Source organism: Anser cygnoides, chromosome 3, assembly GCF_040182565.1.
Source record: "Anser cygnoides isolate HZ-2024a breed goose chromosome 3, Taihu_goose_T2T_genome, whole genome shotgun sequence".
NCBI lineage: Eukaryota > Metazoa > Chordata > Aves > Anseriformes > Anatidae > Anser > Anser cygnoides.
The window spans coordinates 41966525-41981314 of record NC_089875.1 but is presented as its reverse complement, the minus strand read 5'-3'; the positions used below and the strand labels follow the sequence as shown (position 1 = coordinate 41981314).

The 14790-nt window shown below is 36.5% G+C and overlaps 1 protein-coding gene across 3 annotated transcripts in view; it reads right to left on the bottom strand.

The window, feature by feature from the left end:
• Positions 1–1091: 1091 nt before the first annotated feature.
• Positions 1092–14790, bottom strand: part of ERO1B (endoplasmic reticulum oxidoreductase 1 beta) — a 32203-nt gene continuing 18504 nt past the window's right edge. Inside the window, exons 7-16 of one of the 3 annotated variants that reach the window (XM_066994004.1) lie at positions 12958–13078; positions 12826–12872; positions 12036–12047; positions 10132–10158; positions 9449–9541; positions 9039–9285; positions 8176–8245; positions 6927–7013; positions 5546–5679; positions 1092–4693 (exon numbers count right to left, since the gene is read on the bottom strand). In XM_066994004.1, the coding sequence (XP_066850105.1) occupies positions 4633–4693; positions 5546–5679; positions 6927–7013; positions 8176–8245; positions 9039–9285; positions 9449–9541; positions 10132–10158; positions 12036–12047; positions 12826–12872; positions 12958–13078 (899 nt within the window). In that variant the 3' untranslated portion in view covers positions 1092–4632. Of the gene's footprint in view, positions 4694–5545; positions 5680–6926; positions 7014–8058; positions 8246–9038; positions 9286–9448; positions 9542–10131; positions 10159–12035; positions 12048–12825; positions 12873–12957; positions 13079–14790 lie in introns of those variants that run through there. The other 2 variants (XM_066994005.1, XR_010830265.1) reach the window with 2 other exon arrangements.

Genomic DNA, 14790 nt, shown 5'->3' with positions numbered 1-14790 from the left:
CCTCTGAGCTACGGTTACTGTCAATGAATTAATCCCATACTGCTAAATTGAAGGACAAAACGGCTGTTCTTGAAAGCATATATGGTGCCTGCCTTCTTTCTGAGACAAACAGTAAACTGCTCCGCTGGTGGACAAGCAGGTACTGCTTCCCACCGCAGCACCTCTTCCAAGTTGGTGTGAGCACGTTCTTACTGTTTTCACCCACGAATCATAAGCACTCCTGGTTACATTAAAAACTTAAATTTCCCCAAAGGTGGTTGTTATGCCAGGTTGGAATGGGAGCCCTGTGGAGTTCTATCATGTTTGAACAAAACTGCTTGAAAGTCTTAGTGCAAAGAAAATCTGCAGGAATTGCATTTTCTTCACAGTAGATATAGCTGCTCTGCAAAAATTTAATTAGGAGAATTCTGCCCTTAAAGCAAGCTTAATCCCTATGCTGCTGTATGCAGAAAAGATGACTATAGCCATAGTAACAAATGAAATACTCTCAAATACAACAGGTTTAGATGAAAATTTCAAAGGTAAGTAACAGAATTATCACCGGGGTATAACAGGTACTTAGTCACATCAACCGAGGACGAAACGGGTGTATATCAATAACCAGACGGGTAGTAAGGTAACTCGTTAAATACATGCATGGAATGAAACGAAGCTGAGGAAGCCTTCTAGGGGTAATAATTTCACGTGAAGAACCCCACTGTGTTAACCAGCCATAAAAAAGGAATTATAGAAGTTTTTAACAAGCCATACTGAGAAGGGGAAAGAACAGACCAAACTTACTTTCAAAATAAGCTTTTTGCCTCTTAATACAGTGGGACTTAGCCAGTGGCTAAATTTAGCCATATTCACACAGAAACATTTTAATTCTGCCACACGGATTTCTAATGCACTGGTATATGGCAGTGCAGCGTCAATAGCAGCAGATACGCAATAGCCTTTCTATGAAAATCCAGAGGTTACATTTAGCTTTTAAACTGAATTAAAGTGATAATGGAATCTTGCTCATCATCTTATGCTTAAACGACTGACATGTAAACAATTTACATTGCGTGATTTCTAAAGCGTAGTTGAAAAATTGCACTCACAAAAAATATAGCAGAAAATACTTTAATTTGTATTTTATAGATTCAAACATAGCAAAGATTCAGAAGTGTTTAGATATCAGTAAGCAGTTCCAACATGGATTTTGATTTTAATAAATATTACATTTTAACAGGCTAGATATAGGAAGGAATTGTGAAGTGATGAATTGCCGGATTGCTAGTTTATAAACATAAGCATCTAGATTATTTACAACATAGTACAGGTAATTTCCCATGAAAGCACAAAGCAAGGTCAGATAAAGGTGACCCAATCATCAAAACACAACTCTAGAAAGTGTGGCACAGTATTTCATGCATATACAATGACATATAGCACAAATCACCAGCTGAAGTAGGAACACACTTCTTATTCCAGTTTACATAATCTGTACACTTCACTGTTTTAAAACTGCATTCTCACCTTCCTTCTCTGGCACTTTGGAGCAAGTTGTTCAGCAACAGTGCCCTACATTTTGCCTATGCAGTTTGGACCAAGTCTTTTAATGTTTCACTCAAGTGCTTATGACTTCAGAATGATGAAACATTTGTCTTTGTCTTCTTGCTACCTCTGTGATTACAATCATTGTGTCATTTGTACAAGGAAATGTAATTTTACTCTGAAATGAATGGCAGACAATGTTGACAAGCTGATCTCCAATAGGCTGGAATTTAAAATAGTTTACAGCTCAGGGACAGTGTAACTAACCTTATTCTTCAGTATAAAAACAGATCTGTAATTGTATGTTACATTAAGTTTCAGAAGAAGACCTATGTCATCCAACTCACATGGCAAAACCTCATAGGCAGCATAGTCACAGAATGTACATCAAATACTGTAAAAAAAATAGGTGACAGGAAATTTGTTTCAACTAGATTTGTAAAAGGAAAAAAATCTCATATTTCTACAACAGTGAAGTGAAATGCCTTCCATATTTGATCACCAAGTGAGATGTACCTTCAAATGCAACAGAACCTCTCTGTACACAGAACTACCTGTTTCAGTTGCACTCCTGTTTTTCATTACAATGCAAAGGAAAAGAAGAAAAACTTCCCATCTTTTTGTCCTCACACAATGGTAAGAACCTTGCCGGATTGTGCCAATGAAATGTCTACGGAGCAGGTGGGCAGGATCTGTATGTCTGAATCTCTCGCCTGTCCCATAAGCAAATGCATGACGCTAGCATGTGATGCTGCTTCAGTGTCCATGGATTTTAGCCAGGCACAGGTGGAAGAAAAGAATAAACTGCATACCCAGAAGGTTGGAAGCAATCCACTTTCTTCAAAAAGCAAGGTGAGGGGGAAAGGAAAAACTATTTATTCTGAGACTCAGGTCCTTCCTGGCGCCATTGTAGACTTTTTTTAGCTAGAAAATCCTGCCTAATGCTTTAGGCACTATGATATATAATACAGTTAAAACTAAGCTGTACAGGATTCTTCACACGAGTGAGCCTACAGGTTCTAGCCCTTGCAGGTCAACCCGAAACAGAAGAAATAAATGGCCAGCTGAAAAATAATACATTCCTTCAATATATATATAACTCAGAAGACTTCGATACTCAGGGCATACATAACTTGTTTGACCAAACACGGCTGTTCACATTAAAGCAAAGACCTAGATTTTCATTTCAGTTGAATACAGAAAAGAAACTCCAGGGTGCAAATTACGGTATCCTAGAGTATACAAATACCAACCTTAGAAAAGGTCAGGCAAATCCACCTTGAAATCAGCTGCTCTCCTCCACTAACCAGAAAGGGAGCCCATGGTGACTTGCTCAGACATGGGTGCCCACAAAAGCACGAGAGGCTGCTGCGTAAGAACGTAACATCCCCAGGCTGGCGTTACCTTTCTCGTTATAACATCACGTTGATTTTATCTACTGGCTTGTAGAGGAAGTACAGACTGGACAGTTGCCAATTTGTGCAACTACCATTTTTTTTCTTTCATTTATCTTACCCCAGTTTGACTCAAGAGGGTTTACTTTCTCAGGAAACAGTACTCTTATTATAAGTGCCAGCACAATAGTCTCATTTCCAGTCTGGTAGAAATTTGAGGCTTGTCTAGAAATGAAGGACATAGAGCATATTCCATCTTTCAGGAAAATCTCCGCTGTGAAGGACCACATTATGGAAGCCAGTATCGTTACAATAAATAATATAAACAGGTCACTAAAGATCTGGTAGAGTGAAAAATGTTTAAGAGCACTTTATTTGCTGAAAATTTTTAAAAAATAACAAAAAAAGGTATCTACACTGTACCAGCACTTCCTACATTCATAACTCCTAACTATACTTTGAAATACGCTGGTTTTAAAAAAACAAAATTACTTCATTTTAAATTTAAACCAACATTTGGTTACTACTAATCAGTAGTACTGCTTCTGAATTATGTCTTTGTCAATGATAAATTATCACTGACATTTGTGGACTGTGATTACACAAGTAGTTTCATATTTTATGAAAGTTACATTATTAACATACCCGTTTTATTACGTTGAATATCCTTTTTAAGAAGGTACAGTTAGGGATTGCATAGATAGAGTGTGTGATATTAAATGTCAGTATGATTATGAATTTTAAAAAGCCTTTTTTAAAGTGACTATAAAAAGTTTTTTCTTTTTGCACTGACCTTTTAATGCACCACTAAAACATAAACCATTACAAGCAAATCTAATTCCACTGATCAAAGAGCAATATGTGCTATTTTTAATATCTTAGACATTAAAAGGACAATTTCTGGAGACTGAATTTGTGATTACCATCCAGAAGATCAAACGGACTAGATGCAAACCTGACTGACAGACTTAGCTAGCAATGCTCCACTAGTCATCTCTCCATGCCCTTCCCTCTGACCCCTGAAGTGAATGTAGGTAGCCAAGGGTCAAGAAGCCAAGAAGAGTCACTTACAACTGTGCTGTATCAGAGAGAAGGTGGTTATTTTAAAGAAAATAGGAACTTGCAAAAAGCAACACGTAAGGAAAAAAATTGATGTCAGCATATTTCAAAGGAGCTTGGTACAAAGTAAGATTTTCTGTTCAGTAAATTTCCTATTTTTAAAAGTTTTGTAACTACAGTAAGAATACAGAACTCAACAAGAGCCCTATCTCCTTTTCTGGCTTTACTTTTAGACAGCCAGAATCAGCATACTCAGTCCTCAGAACTTACTGAAGCTCAGTACTGGGGAGAGGTGAGGGATGAACCACCTCACTTAGGACCGGCCAAGTCAGGATCGAGGTACCTGTGTTTTCATATAAAACAACTGTCTCAAAGACAAGAAAATAAAGAAAATGTATGATGTGTCAGTACAATAGAACTGTGAGCAGAGAACTTAAAAAATTAAACAGATTAGCATAATTTACACATTTAAAAACTATATACTTCATTCATAAATATCTTCTCTAATTAACAACCATTCCTAGTTTAAACATAAATATTCAAGTTGGTATTTGATTTTACTTTTTATCAGTTCATGCGAGTCCTGTAAGGATCAGTTCCTTCTGCTCAATGCAGTCCTGTAAATGGTCTTCACTAATGGTTTGTGCAAAGGCCTTCATTACCTAGTTCGTTGCAATAAAACTTTAAAATTCTGCAACTCTTTTATACTTGTGGAAAGCCTGCAAAACAAAAAAAAAACCTAAATGTTAGTAGGTCAACTGTGACAAGAAGTGCAAACCACCGTCTTCTGTGGGAGCTTTTTTTTTCCAATAGAAAAAACGCTACACAATTCTGTTCCAAATGTTAACACTTAGGATACTACTTTCCCCTCAAAAGATCTATCTGTCTCTCCATTACATTTAACATGTTACAGGGATTAAAGTTTGGATATATTTTAAATAGTCCTGATTTCATTAAAGATCTAACCAGAGCTAATGTTAAGTGAATTCTTTTAAACAGAAATAATTATGTTCAAGATCAGATGAATTAGCACAATAAAGACACATTCTACAAATCCTTTAAAGCTGTTAAGTTTTACATCACCATTTGAAGAAGTAAAGTTTTTGTTGTTCCCTCCAAAATTAATCACTAGTTTTTAAACAAACAATTACATCATACCCCCAAATCCCAAAACTTAAGGGCTAAATGACAGCATTGAAAAAAGAAACCCTCAAATATTTTTCCTCCTTTTCAGGTATACATATTTAAAACAGAAATACAAAGTGTACTTCTGGAAGAGCTGTAGTTATCATTCAAGAAGCAGGAGACAGTCTAATGCTTAAGACATTTAAGAGTCTTAAGGAATTCATGAGATTAGAGACAAAGACTGAGTTAGGTCCCAACACAAAATGACAAAGGTTAATAATCAGTACTCCACACGCTGTTTGATGGCACTGGGTTTATCCGTATCACTAAGAATAATTCAGTCTTTAAGAGCTACATCTACATGCCTTTTCCACAGACCTTGAGTGTTGACACTGAAATTTTACTTTTTTAAAAAAAAACAAACTACACAAATCACAAAATCTTACCTTCCAAAGGCATTTACAAGAGCAACTATTTCTTGACGTGTGAGTTGAAAACCTTTTGATGGACTGTTCTCAGGAAGGTTCTGTATTTCTTTCTCAGAAAATAAAATCTTCAGAGCAGTTCCTAAGCCTTGAGTCTACAAGAAAATCCAGGTGTTTTAATGCCAATAAGGTCACTCTTTTCAACTCAGAAAGAAAAACATTAAAATGTTAACTACCGATGCGTGCAAAATATATAATTCTTTTATACTGACACTGTCTCAACCCAAATAGCTATACACAATCCAGGACACCAATGCAAACACATGCCACCAATTGCATACCAAGTTCATTCCCTTATTTAAGAATATTTGTTTCCTCAGGTATACTTTAAATCCTTATGGTTTTAACTTTTCTTTCCCATCTCTTTTCTTCTTAGCCACACTAGATGCATAAAAAACCATGACTGTCACAATACCTTCAGCCCTTCCCCACTACATTAGATGCCTCAGGGTTGTGGGATTTGTCAGATCAGGCCTCCCCTTTCCTTCTCTTCCCCCCTCTTCCAGATCAAGCTAGGTTTTTGTAATGAGGTGTCACAACACTTTTTTACTTCCCCCATCTCCAGTCCCAGTGGCAGACCTTTTATGTTTTTTTTTTTTTTTTTTTTAATATAAAATTGGGGCTGAAACTATATCAGAAGCAGCTAATCTTGTCCCCCTTTTAATCAGTTTGAGGAAATGACTGGATTTTGACAGTGGTTGAGATTGGCCGCAACGAAAAGGAAATCCATCCCTATTTCATTTTGCACAAGAAGAAAGTGGTAATAGATCAGAAGTATCAACTGGTAGAGAATAGGCAGAACTTCAGAAATTTAGCAGAGACCACTACATTTTTGGTGTTAGGAATTTATATGAGATCTGAACCCTGATAAACTTAATGCTATACAACAGTACCATATAGTAGGCACCCGGAATTACCAACTGTTCTCAGTCTACACAATATTACCCTCAAGGGTTAAGAACTTGTTCTCAGTAAAATAAAGATACGTCTCCAGAAACGGATTGTTTTTCAGTTGTCAGCTTTACTGTGCATCTTGCAGTATTTTATAATGGTGAAAATCTGAATTACTTGTTTTTCTTATGGCTCAATATATGGAGTTAAAAGCTCATTAAGCAAGCGGAGTATTTCGAGGAAGGCTTCCCACAGGTGATTCTACAAGATTTTACATTGAATTATCTGCTCTAAACCAAAATAATTTTTGAGAACACAAATAACAGACAGCTCTTGACCAAAAATGAACGATATTGAACAAAAACAATCAATAACTCCTTGTTTGAAAGTAAACTAAACACACGTCTATTTTTTAATATAGAGGTAAGGATATCAAAGACCTAAACTGTACCTGCAGTTTGCCCCACAACCTGCATTTGTCACATCCAACACAATCCATTATGCGAGATATGTTTTTGAAGTGCAGTCTGAACTCTTCCTAGCAGTTAAAAACAAAGGTAAAAAAGGTAAATTTAAAGTATCTCTTAGCTTTACAACGAGTCATTTAGTACCACTAGAATATCAATCCTCTGTTACTAAAATTGAGCAAACCCACTACCATACAGGGTCAGGCTATAATAGAAGTCCACATATACCCAGAATTTTGTTTCCAAGCCTTTGCTAATAGTTGATGCCTTGAAAAACAAAACTATAGGACATGCAGAATACCACTGGAAACTCAGCATACAGAACATAATCAACTTGCTCAAAAATTTCTGAGCTGTTATGTGTGTCACTGTCCAATTTTAATTCCATTAAGTTATTCAAATCCTTTTTGAACCAACCTGCATTTTGGACAACAAGGCAAAAAAGTGACAACTCACAAAAGGCATTTCCTACCCAAAACTACAGGCAGATTGTTGCTTTGCAGCGTCAGTCAGGGTGGAAGCAATTACAGTACAGAACTAATTAATGTTATCTATATCAAATATTTAAGGTCAGGAAAACGCTAGCAGGACTGATAAACTACTGGTACCACCTTTCAAAAAGCATTCTTTTTAATACTGATCATAAAAAAAATCCAATGCTACTACTGAAATAAGTATTTGAATACTTACTAATATTTTTTAACAGACCTTTACTGCTATGAGCCACACTCCAGTTGTGGAATTACAGCACACAGCAACCTGAACAACAACACTGATAGTTTCTAGATAGTAACAGCATTCACATTAGGATCGTGTGTCATAGAACTATACTTTCGTAATGTTAAGTTCATATTCTAGTTCACCAAAATGTGCATAGATTACCCACCTGGTTTCTAACCAAACATCACTTTTTTTATTGGAGGAGATGCCTATGTGAAGCTTATACTCTATTTAAATAACAATTTGCTTGCATTACTAATACCATATCAACTCATTGACCTCACAGCACAGTCCCAATTAGAGATCTTAGTCTGCTTGAGTTAGCACAACACCTTGAATTCAAGTATTGTAAAGGAGATTAAGAGGCCTCAGATACAATTCTGTAAGATGTCATACCTGCCTTTTCTAGTCTTCCTGCCATAAGCATTATGCTGCTGAGAGAGGTTTTTCAAAAATAACACAACTTAATTCCAAAACGGATATTTTGGATGTTTATTAGAAAAGTAGCTTCACCTTTAATGACTTGGCTCCTTTTTTATCTCCAGCAAACATGGACTTTTCATCAAAGTGCATATGGAAGGACCTAATAAAGACACAATACAAAAAACTTAACAACCCCAGTGTGAACTACAGTGTACCGTCAAGCAGCTGTTACAGTTTAAGATGTTTTTCATAGTTCCTACTTGTTCCATTTCAAAGATATCCTTCAAATTTCAAATTGTTGCTATTCAAAAATTTACTAAATGGTATCGACTTTACCATTCAATCACTATAGCCTGTAAACAGTTACCATTTTCTGGAGAATGTTCTTCATCTCCATTAAGACTTCATTCTAATACAAATTGAGATTGTCTTACTATTTGCCTTTCAGTTCATCAGTTGTCTGACCACATCTCAAATACCTAACATGACTATGCCTAGAGGCAACAGATGAAGCCATGCAGCATGCAACTGACCACAAAAATTAGTGAGAAGATAAGCAAAGGAATTGGACTGAAGAGCCTTACAGAACAACCAGAAGGAAGAAGGATAAGCATAAGAGAAATGCAGACTTACTCACTAAAAATTAGAAGAATATATGTAGCATTTTCCTTTTCAAAACAGATCACGCATCTTACACTGAAGGATCAGAAATAAGCCACAAATGGGGAGTAGCTCAGGGTGGTGGTTTTTTTTTCCACCCCCTTTAAAAGATTCACATATTCAAGCCTCAGAAAACCATCTCTCATCCTGTCAAATACAAAAATTTCTCTTCTTCCCCACTATTTTATTTCCTCATGTCACTCTTCCTTGTTCTATCCTGTCAAGTCATCTATTCTCACTGAAGAGCAAAACTGAGAGTTTCAAGCTATTGATAAAAAAAACTCATGCCTTACTTTGTATCCCTGAAGATTTCTAGTAAGAGTGCTTTAGATTCAGCATCCTCATGGCCATTTCCAGTGTAAAGGTCAACAACTGAACGCTCGAAGTATGGTGCAACCTTTGATAAAGCACGCAGCTCTATCAAATACAAGAAATATAAATTTTTAAGCCTTCTTGGTCCTTCTCCTTTTGTTTCAATAGGGTCAAAGCGGCGAGTGAACTCTTTAACATTTGGTCCCCAGCTAGGCTTCCCCCAGGTTTCTAAATAGAAGAAAAAAGGAGGGGTGGAGCTTAAGATCATATTTGGAAAATAGAACAAAACAGACAAGAACCAAGTATACACAAAAAATATTTCAGAAAGAAAATAAATACATGCTACAGACGTAGTAATCCATTCATCAACTTTACCCAGTCTTAAAATTACCTTCAAGAAGATAATTGGCACACAGATGCAAGTTGATGCTAGCATGAAGCCCAGAAATGAGTTTATAGAACACTCTTTTCTCAAGGCAAAGACCTGTTGAGGAAAAAGAGAAAAGCAAATCCCAAACTAAATACTGGAAACAATGTATTAAAATTAATACATCTTGACATGTCACTGAGGCATGTCTGCACCATTTAACTTTCAAGAGTTACAGTTACAGCACTTGATCATTATTTCTAGCAGCACATCCAGTAAGTTCTTATATCTGTCTTAGGAAAAGTACACCTCTTATTTTTGTACATAAAGTACCACCAAGAATGACATTTAACATTTCTTTCTTGGTGTTTCAGCGTTTCTAATAAATGCAGTCAAACAACTATCTGGTCAATTAGCACAGATAAATTGGCACACAAAAATAAGATGCTTACATTGTTTGAACAATAGATTTAAAACAGTCTTTAATTTTGACAGTCTGGAAACCAGAACTATACTGTGACCCATCCTAGTGAGAATTAAATCTGTCATCAAATTAGAGTCGTGTTCTTCTAGGAAGACATCAAAACCACACAGCTTTAAGGCACTGGAAAACAGTTACACTATGAAAGTATTTGGAGATAGTAAAAATACTACTGTGTTGTTTCTAGTGAATTTAAATGATATTAACCCCACCCCAAGAGAATTACCTTCTAGCCATGTGTAGAAAGATTCTCCTGTTAATAGATAATATATAGTTTAATTAAGAGTATTCATTTTTTATCATTATAGTACCTTTACATTACGATGTGTACTAACACTAGCTGCCATCTGGACATAAAGCTAAATAATTTAACTATTAAAGTGAGGATAGACACTGAAGTGGCTAAACTTTGAGGTTAGTTTAAATCTGTTGGGGCCAGAATAAGAGAAATACAAGAATAAGCGTAACTAAGCTACTAGCGAGGGCATTCAACATCAAGTATAAGCCCAATTACATGCACTAGTGGTTGAAAATATGGCGAAGAAATATAATTGAGCAAACAGGAGTATCTGTGGAAAGGTATCTCATTTACATTCCCTGCATCCATCTGTGATCACGTATTTTAAAGAAATCACTTTAAGAACATTTATTTCCAAGAGCAAAGGAACTACTAAATCTTGGTTTCCAACAGACACCAGCCTAGATTCCCTGGGTTTAACAGAACGGGTGAGAGTCCAGAGTCAAATACCGCACTACCAAACTTAGTGTTGGTTATACCAGTTCTTTACTGGACATATTCTTAGACTAAACCTACAGAGAAATTATGCTACTACTAAGTTTCAGTAGATGCAGCTTCATGTCAGTAACAGTACCCTTTCTGCACTACTTTTCTACTTTGGACATGATTAACAACAACCAAAAAAAGGCAATCAATCCCTGTGCTCATATTCAAGCAGAGAAACACTTAAGACAAAGGTATGGAATTCTGTCATCTCACAAGACATCTAATCAATCTGTCAAACTTGGTACAAATAGTAACACAAGCTCTAAAGCCTCACAATTTAAGAAAAAAGATCTGCTGAGCAAAACCAGCTGAAAAATTTAAATTAGCACAAAAAGCAACTGTATACTAATTGATCATAAGCATTACCACCAAGGTAGTGCTTTAAAGCACTATTAGCTTTTTAACAGTTAATAGAAAAAGTGAACATTACTCATTCCATAAGACAAAAGTAAAACATTCATTACTACCTCTAAACAATGATTCTCTGGAAAGTCAGTATCAATTAAATTGAAAGCAGAAGAAAACCCTATAGTGATTTCACAATGACTTCCCAGAGTTCCTTCTCTGTTACGCACAATAATTAATTCATGTCTTTGAAACATAAGGAGGGGGAAAACATCCTACCTACTTCTTTAATCCTAGCCCATAAAGCATCTTCTCTATAAGCATTACTTCTATGGATTCAAAAGACAGCTTCTTTTGCTCAACAGGTCACAGGAAATAACTAGTAATTGACATATAAACAAAAAACCACCAGAACACTTTTCTGCTTTGATATTACTGCCTCTACTATTTTTTTTTTTAAACTAGCACTTCCATCTTTCCTCTGCATCATAACTGATAACCTTTACCTTTAACTGTTACTGTCTGAAGGTTTCCAGAAGGATTAGAGCTTTTGCCTGAGAGATCTGAGTAACCAAAAAGAGTATCTCACTGTAGACAGACCCAATGCTTTCTCGCCTCAGCCTCTCCCCACCTTCCTGGCAAAAAAGCAAATGAACACCTGTCCCTCTTCTTTTAGGGGATCTGACATCAATATCAATGGGGCTCTGGAAGAGACCCAAGAATCCTTTATACATCTCCACTTATCTTGGAAACAGCATTATCACAGCAACTGTTAGAAAGATAAGAACCAGTAACACAACTCCATTTTGCTCTTATTCACCCCTTCCCCTACTCGACCTGAAAGGATTGTCCCAATAAAAACATTTTCTGAATAACCAATTATCTTCATAAAAACAAAATGTTCCTGGCCTCTAATGCTACAGCAGTAATGCAAAGAAAAAGTTCAAAACTGTACAATGCTTGCTTAATTGCTGCAGGTCAAGCAAAATAAGATAACTTACCATCATCTCCTCCTGGAGGGGTGGGGGTGAGAGAAATAAAAATCCATGAGTATTAAAAACATTTTCACAGCAAAGCAGTAATGAAACACGGGCTTTACTATAAAAACTTAAGAAGTGCAAGAAACTTATTTAATCTCCCAGAAAACAATCTATTTTCCATCCTCTTCTTCCTCCTCAAGACAACCTGAGACTAGACACTTTATTATAAATAGAGACACTAAATTTAAACACTTAGTAGCTGTTGATTTATATGTTCTTGAAAGCCACTTTTAAGCTTCAGAAAGACAGTAAAGAAATCTTGTTCTCCAGTTCACATTGCTCAATGATCTGACCACTGCTTTTCTCTGGAAATTCTAATCCATGAGTTAAGCTACTCTTGCAATTCTTTTTAGTTGTATATACCACTAATGTATTACCTCACTGTTTGTAATTACCAAAATCCCTCTTGAGTTTCTAGTGTCTGGTGTTGTTTTCTAAGTACTTTTTTTTTTTTTTTTAAATGGGAAATGAGACACTGACAGGGGAAAGCTGATTCACTTAGAACACAGTGTTACAGTTCTCAGTTTTGATTTGAAAATTTAAAACTCAAGTCATTGGCATATTTTTTTAAGTCTACATTTTTAAGTCATATTTTTAAGTCTAGATATTGAAAGTTGACAAAGGCCTCTACATAAGAAATTTAAAAAGCAGAAAAATAATATTCTTCAGTCTGTAGGTGTGCTATCACTTACACTGCAAAGTCACTATGTTAAAAGAATTGCATTAAAAAAATAAAATAGAAAAGACCCACCCCTACTAGGTGCCAGTGGATTTAAAGGGCGATAGACAGATCGAGGCCTAGAAAATAAATTAGAAAGTGCAAAATCAGTTTTAAGCTAAACTGAAGCACAGGTATAAAAATAGGCTTCTCCCTCCTGATTACTTGAAGCAGTTTTCTTCATAGATGCTGTTCCACACTCTCCAAGCAGAGGGCCCTTTGTAGCCAGTGTAACGTTCTGGGTTCAGCAGCAAATCCACGTACTGTGCATCTGGAGACCTCTCATCTAAGTAAGAATATGTAACAAAAGGTTTCGAACTGATCATTTAAAAATACTTAAAAAGCCACAGGACTACATATAAATAAGATGTCTGATATAATGCTATTATTTCTCCAGCTGGATTCTAAATCCTCTGTACACAGAAATACAGCAATATAGTCACTAAGCAGAAAACCCCAAAGAACATAATCTATTCCACAGTCTCTTATGCTGCCAAAATTTCCACAATGTCTGAACACTTCCAAGTGACTTCTTCAACTCTGCCATAAACACTTGTCATGCAGTGTGTTCTCCTGCCATATACTTAGGCATAAACAGTGTTTTGTTTTAAACAGGCTTCAAACTCAGGATTTAATCATTCAGCAGTATTCAGTGTGAAGAAGGGGAGAGAAGATTTGCTTTTTTGAAATGGGTATGCCGCTAAGGGGGCTCCTTAATACCTGGAAGATTTATTTATTAGCGAAATCACTTATTCCTCAAATAATCCTTGTATGCTGGCACAAAGTATGGATCCTACTGCTTAATCAAACAAACTCAGCATATCCCAGGACACATCGTTGGTTACAGCACAAAACAGTATTTAAACAGCATTTGAACAAGTTGCATTCTCATTTCTCATCTCGCTTCAAATTCTGGCAACATACCCAAACTAAATAGCTAAACAGCGCTCTTTCTGCTTGAAAACTCTATTATTCTTACTCTGTCCATACAAACTGGACTAAGTTTTCCAGTTACAATCAGTAAAAAGCAGGAAGCACTCCCTCCCCTTCTCTTTGAAATTCCAGGTCAGTAACAAATCATGCTTAAGACCTGCATACAATACAAGGCAGAAGTCCATGGACTCATTCATAGGAATAGCCCAAGCAGCGCAACTGCTCAGATGTTGAAAAAAACCAAAAAACAAAGAAAGAAGGAAAACTGCTCTGAAAAGAAGAGATGATCCTGCACGAGCAGTTAAGCATCGCTTCAGCAGTAGCAGCAAAAACAAAGAAAAGAGACATACAAGACACAAGAACACAGTGAGTGCCAGATGGAACAATGTCAAATTACAACTTGATTTCTTTGACAACATGGCTAACCCAAGCAGTTCCTACACTTCCTGGTCACTTCAGCTCTCCACTTCGTTCTCATTATCCACATACAGCTGAGTCTGTGGGGCAGCACAACAGAAAGATGGAAAACCAACTTAGACTAAGAATTTTTTTTCTCCAGCCATATCAATTCCCTTATCTACCCTATCCTTAAACCCAACAAAACACTAGTAAAAAGTAAAACTGAAGATGTAGCTTTGTGCTACAGCTGAGTGAAGTAAGGGCTCTGACATCACTAGGAAGAGAGGTAATGAAGAGAAAAACAGTTTCTCCCTCCTCCCTGTCACTCCCAGTGCAGTTTTCTTCTCTCTCACCTCTCCCTGCACCAGCTCAGGGACTCACCTAACAAGCCAGTTCACCCCATCAGTCTGGGAGATGGAAAGGAGATGTCAGCTTTCCTGGTATTCAACTAAACTGCAATCAGCTTACCATGCAGTGAGAAGCATGCCACAGCCAGTGCAAAAAAAAAAAAAAGCACTGGAAGCACACAGTTGAGGGTAGCACATCATCTTTCAGCAGGGCACAAAGTAGGGAGATGGTATCAGAACTACTTAAGCTAGTATTACTTCTAAAAGAAATGCTCCTAAACTATACCTATCCCAACTGAGTCCTCTCAAAAATGTGAGT